Source organism: Arachis duranensis, chromosome 5 (assembly GCF_000817695.3).
Source record: "Arachis duranensis cultivar V14167 chromosome 5, aradu.V14167.gnm2.J7QH, whole genome shotgun sequence".
NCBI classification, from domain to species: Eukaryota; Viridiplantae; Streptophyta; class Magnoliopsida; order Fabales; family Fabaceae; genus Arachis; species Arachis duranensis.
The window spans coordinates 58,032,954-58,042,056 of NC_029776.3; the positions used below are offsets into that span (position 1 = coordinate 58,032,954).

General features: G+C 32.1%; 2 protein-coding genes across 2 annotated transcripts; both read left to right on the forward strand.

Annotated features, from left to right (window-relative positions):
• The first annotated feature begins 1,065 nt into the window (after nt 1–1,065).
• LOC107489455 (uncharacterized) lies at nt 1,066–4,702 on the forward strand. The gene is made up of 4 exons (XM_052261727.1): nt 1,066–1,136; nt 2,025–2,230; nt 3,598–3,673; nt 3,809–4,702. The coding sequence occupies exon 4, from the start codon at nt 3,830–3,832 to the stop codon at nt 4,700–4,702; it is 873 nt and encodes a 290-aa protein (XP_052117687.1). The 5' UTR covers nt 1,066–1,136; nt 2,025–2,230; nt 3,598–3,673; nt 3,809–3,829.
• A 6-nt stretch (nt 4,703–4,708) lies between these two features.
• LOC107489454 (uncharacterized) lies at nt 4,709–5,860 on the forward strand (the record flags this gene model as incomplete). The annotated part of the gene is given in 2 exon segments (XM_016110200.3): nt 4,709–4,931; nt 5,012–5,860. A coding segment is annotated over 1 exon segment (489 nt). The 5' UTR covers nt 4,709–4,931; nt 5,012–5,227.
• Nucleotides 5,861–9,103: the final 3,243 nt, after the last annotated feature.

Below are 9,103 nucleotides of genomic sequence, written 5' to 3' on the forward strand. Positions count from 1 at the left end.
AGTGTAAACCCTAATCCCCTGTTTTCGGTAACCATTTCTTCTCTTTTAACCACAATATTCAACATGTTCGATGAAATGCTTCAACCAAATTTGTTTATTTTTTTCTTTGCATTCTCTTATTTCTATTGCTATTGTAGTACAATTTGACATTAAAAATGTTCTTATCATTAGCTCTTTAATTGAGTATTTAACAATGCTTTTAGTTGGCTCTGAATTTATATTGTGGATTACTCATAGGTAGAATTTGTGGTATCTATTAGACTGCTACCAATACTTCAAATCAAAATACCTTTATAGACATAAGACACCAAATCTACTTTACTTTCTCTTATTTTAATTTAATTATCTACTCCATGCTGCATGTGATTTGCAGAACTTGAAATTGAATACTATCCTAATGGGTAGTTGTTCACAGTCAAATTGAAGTTATATATTGAGTCAATCAAATACTTGATCATTTTTTATTTTCACCCAATATATACTTAGATATTCTCTTGTTAACCAATAATCAAGAATCAAATCGTTGTATAAGAGACATGATGGAGGCTATGCAAGAGGCAATCACCTTTTCTAACTATATATACCATATTTAGGACTTTATTTTGTGATGGATGCATGCTTATCCATATCGTAATCTCTGTGTGTTGGGTCTATTTGCTTGGGCATAGCTATGTAGTGTACTTGTTTTGCTTGGACATACCGTAATCTCATCTTCAAGTGCTCTAGTTATCAATTTAAGTAAATTTAGGGGAGTCGCATCTTTTATTAATCCTTAACTACACGTAGCACACTCCAGATATATTAAACCAGAGTCTTATTTCATAATTAGCTTATTCAATTACTGCCATCTGAAAATCCCTAAAAGATATTGAAGATATTAATCCATTAGGGATTTTCAATAACCAGAGATATGATCATAATTAGTTTTGATGATATTGAAGATGTGCATGTAATAATATCTCTGTTTCAAGGTTTCAAGCTCTCTCTTCGACAAGTAGCACTCCTCCACTGTAATAATATCCCCTTTTAGAGTGATTTTAATTTCATTTCTGATGTGTTTCGCAGGGGATTACAAGATTCTTACTCTAATTCCTCACTTCAATTAGGTATGTGTGCTTTATCCTTATGGAGTTATGGTAAGCTTCAATAATTTCTTTCTTTGCTTTTTTAAATAGAAAATGTTGATTTGTAAGATAAATCAGCCTCAAGTCCTGTCTCTATGCACTTGATTAAAAAGCTGAGAGAACTAATTGTCTAACAAATGTTAAAAATCTTGACATTTTGACATGGATAGATTTAATTTCCCTGTTTTAACATGTTAATTGCTGATTTTGATTTTGATTTTGATTTTAATCAGCCAAAAAATGCACAGAGTCTACTAAACTTGAGAAAAACAAGCAGTGCCCTTTTAATAGAGTCTAGAAAGTCGTTTTGTGATTTTTCATGAGCTTGTGGTTCAGATTCATGTGATTGTGCAGAAGATATTGCATTTATCAAGTATGTTTTGTCAATTTTATGATGAGTTGTAGATCCTCCTTCAATGCCTTTATAATGGAGCTTTGAAATGTTTACACTTAGTTTTGAATCAGATTGGATTAAAAAATTAATTTAAGTAGATATGATGCAAATTAAATCGTTTGAATCAAATTGTATAAGATTAACACATAAAATAAATTTGATATAATGAAAAATAATTAAAACAAATTAGGCTGGTTTTACCTTTTAAACCGATTTATTATTTTTTTTTAGTTGTCAAATGACGTAAATTCAGTTGTCATGAAAAATAAAATAAATATATACATATTTTATTTATAGTGTAAATATTTTATTTGTGTGTTATCTAACTTGTTTATAATTGTCATTTGCCTTATAATTGCATTGTTTCTATTTCATTTACATACCCCCAAATTAATCAAATCTTGAAATTTGTCTTGTTCAGTATTAATACACATGCATGGAAGACCTTGTTTTTTATTTAACGTTTAGATTAATGCGAGTTTTTTTTTTCTCTTCTTTTTTAATAGGTTAATGCAAGTGGTTCAGTTCAGAACAAAGGTTGGACTCTTGAAACTGTCGACCATAAGGATTCCAAGGAGCCTGAGGTATTGAGAATCAGGGGTTTTAAATTTAACAAAGTTGATCAGCTAGAAGCAAAATACACCGAGCCTGGCAAGTTTACCCTCAAGCCTTGAACCTGCATCTGCTCTTAAGAAATTTTAGCCTCTCATCTGTAAGTGTTGTTATGAACTGGGTTTGTAAGTCTTTAGTATTTTTTTAGTTTAATATTTTTTGGATGACTGGTTGTAAGTCTTTAGTATTTTTTGGACTTCGAACTTGATTTCAAGTGGCAGAAGCACGTTTCAATTTTATATTTGTTTTATATAATAGGAGAAATGCTATTTATTTTTTAAATTTTCAGTTTTTAGTCAATTTTTTTATTTAAATAATATTATTTAATTAATTTGAATATATATTTTTATAAGAAGTTACTTATTTTTTATGAAAAGTTACTTATTTTTTAATTTTTTTAAAGACTAAATGATAGATAATTTTAAAAAAATATATTATTGTACTATTTTAATAATGTACATCTAATATGATTGACGTAGATATGTGGTCTTGCCTTGTGCACATCATGGTTTGACTTGTATTTGCTTGCTTTCGTTGATAATAATCTCTGGCCCACGCGGTGAAATTTTAAGGTCAAGTGAAAATGAAGGTTTATATTTATTAAGTCCTTGAAGTCAACCTGGAATTTTCTCATTAGAATTTTCTATATGAATGCAGAGAGAAGATTCATATAAGTATTGTTGGAAGTGAGAGAATTAAAAGGTGGAGCTTCCTTGCGGCATCGCCACATTCAGTTAGTTTTTTCTTAGTTTATATTTATTTTTTTTTTTTCTCTTCTTTTTTAATAGGTTAATGCAAGTGGTTTAGTTCAGAATAAAGGCTGGACCCTTAAAATTGTCGACCATAAGGATTCAAAGGAGCCTGAGACATTGAGAATCAGGAGTTTTAAATTTAACAAAGTTGATCAGCTAGAAGCAAAATACACCGAGCCTGGCAAGTTTACCCTCAAGCCTTGAACCTGCATTTGCTCTTAAGAAATTTTAGCCTCTCATCTGTAAGTGTTGTTATGAACTGGGTTCTTTAGTATTTTTTTAGTTTAATATTTTTTGGATGACTGGTTGTAAGTCTTTAGTATTTTTTGGACCTCGGACTTGATTTCAAGTGGCAGAAGCACATTTCAATTTTATATTTGTTTTATATAATAGGAGAAATGCTATTTATTTTTTAAATTTTCAGTTTTTAGTCAATTTTTTTATTTAAATAATATTATTTAATTAATTTGAATATATATTTTTATAAGAAGTTACTTATTTTTTATGAAAAGTTACTTATTTTTTAATTTTTTTTAAGACTAAATGATAGATCATTTTAAAAAAATATCTTATTGTACTATTTTAATAATGTATATCTAATATGATTGACGTAGATATGTGGTCTTGCCTTGTGCACATCATGGTTTGACTTGTATTTGCTTGCTTTCGTTGATAATAATCTCTGGCCCACGTAGAATTTTCTATATGAATGCAGAGAGAAGATTCATATAAGTATTGTTGGAAGTGAGAGAGTTAGAAGGTGGAGCTTCCTTGCGGCATCGCCACATTCAGTTAGTTTTTTTCTTAATTTATATTTATTTTTACTACTGCACAAACTATATTTTTATTGCATGGTACTTTTCATAGTTTAGTATTTATTGCATTGTAGATAGAATTAAGGATATACTCTTGTTTGAAATTTGAAGGAATATTCTTATATTGGTTCAATGGATAAGTCATGGATCACAAAGCCAAGAAACTCAATAGAGTATGAGCGAGGGGTTAGGAGGTTTATTGATTTTGCCTTCGAAAATAGTTTAGCTGAAGCAACTGTATGCCCTTGTTTGAAGTGCGGTTTTAGAAAAAAAGTGACAAAGGGTGAGATGTATGATCACTTGATATGTACCCAATTCCCGAAAGAATATACACTTTGGTTTTATCACGGAGAGACTGAGGTAGGGGATCCCAGTAGTAACGTCTCAAATAGTGATGCTTCAAATGCTTTTGATGATTTTAATCAAGATTCTATTCATGACATGCTTGGAGATGCTTTTGGAACTGATATGCACTGGGCAAATGAAGTCTCATTAGAGTCAGATGAAGACATTGATGGAGTTGAAAGAGTGATGCCAGATGTAGCTGATGCATCGGAGTTTGAAGAATTAGCAAGTCATGCAGAACTACCTTTGTATGAAGGGTGTACAAGATATTCAAGATTGTCCTTTTTGGTGAAGATGTATCATATTAAGTGTATATGTGGGATGACTGACAAGGCAATGTCGATGATATTTGAACTCTTACATGATGCATTTGAACATGCAGAGATTCCGAGTTCATTTTATGAAGCAAAGAAAACTATCTTGAAGCTTGGTATGAATTATGAGAAGATACATGCATGCCCGAACAATTGCATGCTGTATTGGGGTGAAGACAAGGAGAAAGAAATGTGTAAAGTTTGCAACAAGTCTAGATGGAAACTAGATACAAAGGGTGGTGAGATTCAAGAATCAAATGATGGGAATATTAGGAAGAAGGTGCCTGCTAAAGTTCTTCGTTACTTTCCATCCTACCCAGATAGATCCCAATTCACGAATATTTAAGCTGTTTCCTCAAGTTGGAGAATCAAATACTGGTTTCACATATTTTACTTTATCACCAATTGAGAAGAGGCAGGCTCATAGGCATGTTTTGACAAATTGTCGTGCAGTTGATAACTATCTTAGGGATTATAGAGATATTGTGAAGAAAAGATTAAGAAGCCGAACAAGGGATACTACTGAGATAGACAAAAAGGTTCATAGAGAATTTGTTGATTGGTTCTCTAATCATGTAAGAGAAATTTTACTTATTTCATTTTCTATTTTTGCAATATGTCTATGACTAACACAAACATGTTAATGTGCTTTTAGATTTGTACTAATCTCAACAAACTTCCTGATGTGGATAAAGACATTCTTATCAGTCTTTCTCAAGGACCATATGACCAAGCAAGAAAGTTCTCTTCATATGATGTTAACGGATATAGATTTCGAACTTTAGCAAGGGATAATGGATTAAAAACTCAGAATAGCGGAGTCTTTGGTACATTTGGAACAAGAAGTTACTCAAGTAGTAAAGATACCCGAATGAACTTTGGTGCGGTACCTTATTATGGAAAGTTGGTAGACATCATTGAGCTTTTCTACAATGGCTTTACAGTTCTCTTGTTTAAATGTCAATGGGCAAACACAACTAGTCCTAGAGGAATCAAAAAAGACAATTTGGGTTTTTTATCTGTGAACTTTACAAGACTCATACATACTGGTGAACATGAAGATGACGAGGCATATATTAAAGCTTCTGAAGCCCAGATGGTATATTATGTGGATGATGAGAAAGAAAAAGGATGGTGCATACCAATTCACTTGAAGCCAAGAGATTTGTATAACATGGCTGGAGATAATATGGGTGAAGATGACGAAATTACAGTATCCAATGATAATTATCCACCACAAGACTTAGAGTCTCTTTTTTCAGATGAAAATACAAATATAAAATTGGCGAGAATAGTTGTAGATGATGATCTTCCAATAATCAATGAAAACTATGATGAGAATGAGGATATGCTTGTGTAAAAGACATTGAGCTTACAAGACTAAAAAAGAAGTGCTAAGGAGGTTGAGGCAGCTGAGGCTGCAAAAAGAAGTGCTAGAGCTGCAGTTGCTTCATTGCTTCCTTCCAAGTTGTTTGGGAATAAGGATGCTGATTCAGAGGCTAAATGATGCAAATGCTTCTGAGCCAGAGTTGGTAGAGAGAATAACTGAAACTGAGGGTTCAGTTAATGGAGAGACTAAAAAAGAGGTAACCGCTTGAAGTTGTAACTTCATTAATCTTGATATGCTTAGATCAGGAAATTTAATGCATGTGTTTCTTCTTTATCAAAAATAGTTTTGAATAATAAACTTATGTTACCAAATTTTTTATTAATTTTATATGTAATTAAATTGTTGGGGAAAGGATTATGCAGTTATTGAGTTGATCAATTTCACATTGAAACTTCCTTTTCCTTTTCCCCTCTAGTGCTGCAGCTACAAGATTATGGCTCTTGGATTGTGACTTGTTTTATGACTAGAAATAAGAGTAATATTTATCTGGAAATTATACTGAACTTTCTTAAATGAGAGTAATGTTTCCTCCCATACTGATGATCTATTTGTTTTTCTGTGGGGTAGGAGTCTCAATTGAAATCAGGGGGCAGGCAGGATTCTTATGAAGGTTTGGCATAAATTACTCCTTGCTGTTGCCTGTTCTATCTTATGTCCATTCTTGTAAAACTTGGTAGTTTTGTTTGGTGCACCTATAAACTTGATGTGAGCTTAATGATTAATTTAATGTTAATTCATAATTCTGCGGTTCTTTATTACTTTTCCTTTGTTAATTTTTCTATGTAAAATATTAATAATAGAGCAGATATAATAACTCTTATTATTTCTCACTGTTACAACTCTTAAACTGTATACATACCCAAGCATAGTTTAGTTGTTGATGAAGTCCTCAAATATTTTAATCTTTTGCTTATAACTACTACTTCTTGCTCTTGGATTATTTCATAGTTTATTCTTGTGTTCTCAAGCTCAGATTTGAAGTGACTGAAGATTGATCATTCACCATAAGGCTTTTGGACTGAACCGGAATAATGTTGTCAACTGCAGAAGAAGCTATTGAACTTACAGCGGAGGGACTGGATACCATTGAAGCAATTGATTGTGTTTTAGGATCATCTTGGAGTTTCCTTTTGGGAACTTGATTCCAAGTATACTGGGTTAGTATGATGCAATCAAATACTTCAATGTTTCCTTTTGAATTGAGAGGTGAAAAGGTTTGATTAAGGCCTGTCTGTGAAATCTTTGTCATGTTTGGATCAGGAATTGTTATTAGTAGCTAGTGCTCTTCTTTGTTCTGTTTTATTAAGCTCTGACACAGTGAAATCATAATTAAGCATTTATGGTTGAGTAGAGACGGGTTCTAAACATCATTGTCCACTTGATTTGCAGATATTTGGAGCCAAATTGTCTGAAGGTGTTTTTGTTGGCTCATTTCTCTCCATGTCATCAATAGCAGTGGTATGTTTTCCCTGTTTCTCCAAACCAAAAATTACTGTATATACCCCCCTTCATACTAAATCAGTTAATGGTTCCATCCCCACACCTTTATCCCAAATCCTAAACCTGAAAACCTTATAAGTTCATTTAATTGTAAATTTTTATGAGCTTGGGGTTATGCCGTGTATTTCAAACAAATTCAAATGCGCATTAGTCTTGGTGGTAATCTTTATTTGGATATTTCTAATTTCCTATATTTCATGTTTCATTGCAAGTCCCTTTATTCGTGAATGCATTCTAATCATTGCATTCTCTCATTTGTAGAAGACAAGAGTTACTTGTGAAGTAATTGTTGAAGTTTGATACTATTGAGGTTGAATGTGAAGTGAAGTTGAGGAGAAAAGTTGAGGATTAAGTTACAAGTACAATTGTTAGCTTTATATGTTTCGATTAAGTTAGGATTTTTTGAATTTACATTTTATGGATTATGACTATGTAAAATTTGTAGAATTCAACTTTTGAAATATATTGTTTCTATTTTTGTAAAACTTGTGAGATTGAGTTTAAATTTGTTGAAATATAATGCCATTTATTATTTTGTTGATAGACAAATAAATTATTATTTATAATAGAAATAATTTTTTTAATAATTAATAAAACAAAACATTGATGTTGGAGAGATTATGACAGTTTAAAACAGTCACTAAATACTGGAAAAAACTGCCATAGGAATTAGTAACTTAGTGACGGTTTTAAATCAAAAAATCGTCACTAAAAATATTGTGATGGTTTAAATTGTCACTAAATATACCTAAAAACTGTCATAAGAACTAGTAACTTAGTGACGGTTTAAAATAGTCATGAAATATAAAGAAAAACTGTCACAGAAATTAGTAATTTAACGACAGTTTTAAAACGTCGCGAAATGCAGCCTAAAAAGCAACTTTACAAGTGTTACAGATTAGTGACGGTTTTATACTTCAAAAACCGTCACAAACAATTTAGCGACACTTCTTACCAATGGTGGTCCAAAACCGTCACTATGTCAACTGGCGACGCTCAAATCTGTGACGCTTTTTTTACCGTCGCAAAACTATTTAGTGACGGTTAAAACCGTCGCCAAGCATTAAAAAAAACCGTCGCCAAAATGCTGTTTTGTTGTAGTGGTAGAATTTTCACTATAATCAAACAGATATTACAAACTCCAATACTAATGAATTACAACTTAATTCATCTAATATCTTCCACTAAGCTTTCTACTCCAAAACCTAGCAATCCAAGTGCTGTCCTAACTTGGAAGGAGAATCTAGCTAGATTCAGAAACACCAAGTGCTATCCCAATTTGGCAAGGAGAACCGTAGATTCAATCTACCACTAAGTGCTATCCCAACTTGGTAAGGAGAACTAAACCTTAGTTCAACAAAATCAAATTACACAGAAATATTTTTTTGGCCTTTTTTCATGCATCTCTCTTGCCTCTTCTCTCATGACTTTTTCAACTTTTATTCATAAGCCTTTTTCTTAAATACAGAAAGATGACATTAGATAGCCATAGCAAAGAAAATCTAAAATGAAGCCCAAATTGAAGAAAAATTATTTCAGCTCAAGTGTTTTGAGATGATGCTCTTATATCACTCTATTTTCCTTGCTTTCAAATATTGAAGTGAGGCCAGCTTTATAGATAAAGCTTGCCCTTCAAATTTCAACGTTGTCTCTTCTAATTCTTTTTCTTGATCCTGTCCGTTGAAACTGTCTCCATTAGCATGTAATGTTCTTTTTCATTCTGCTCCACTAATTCTGCTTGTTTGAGGAGTTGCTCCACCAACTATGTTGTCCTTGGATCTGCTATCTTTATTGGCATGCATAGAATTTCCATATTTGAGCCATTACTGCTGCTGTCCATTGTTCTACGATTTTGTT

Excerpts from the sequence above, each read along its gene's own strand:
- LOC107489455 (XM_052261727.1), top strand. The coding sequence starts at position 3,830 with ATGGATAAGTCATGGATCACAAAGCCAAGAAACTCAATAGAGTATGAG.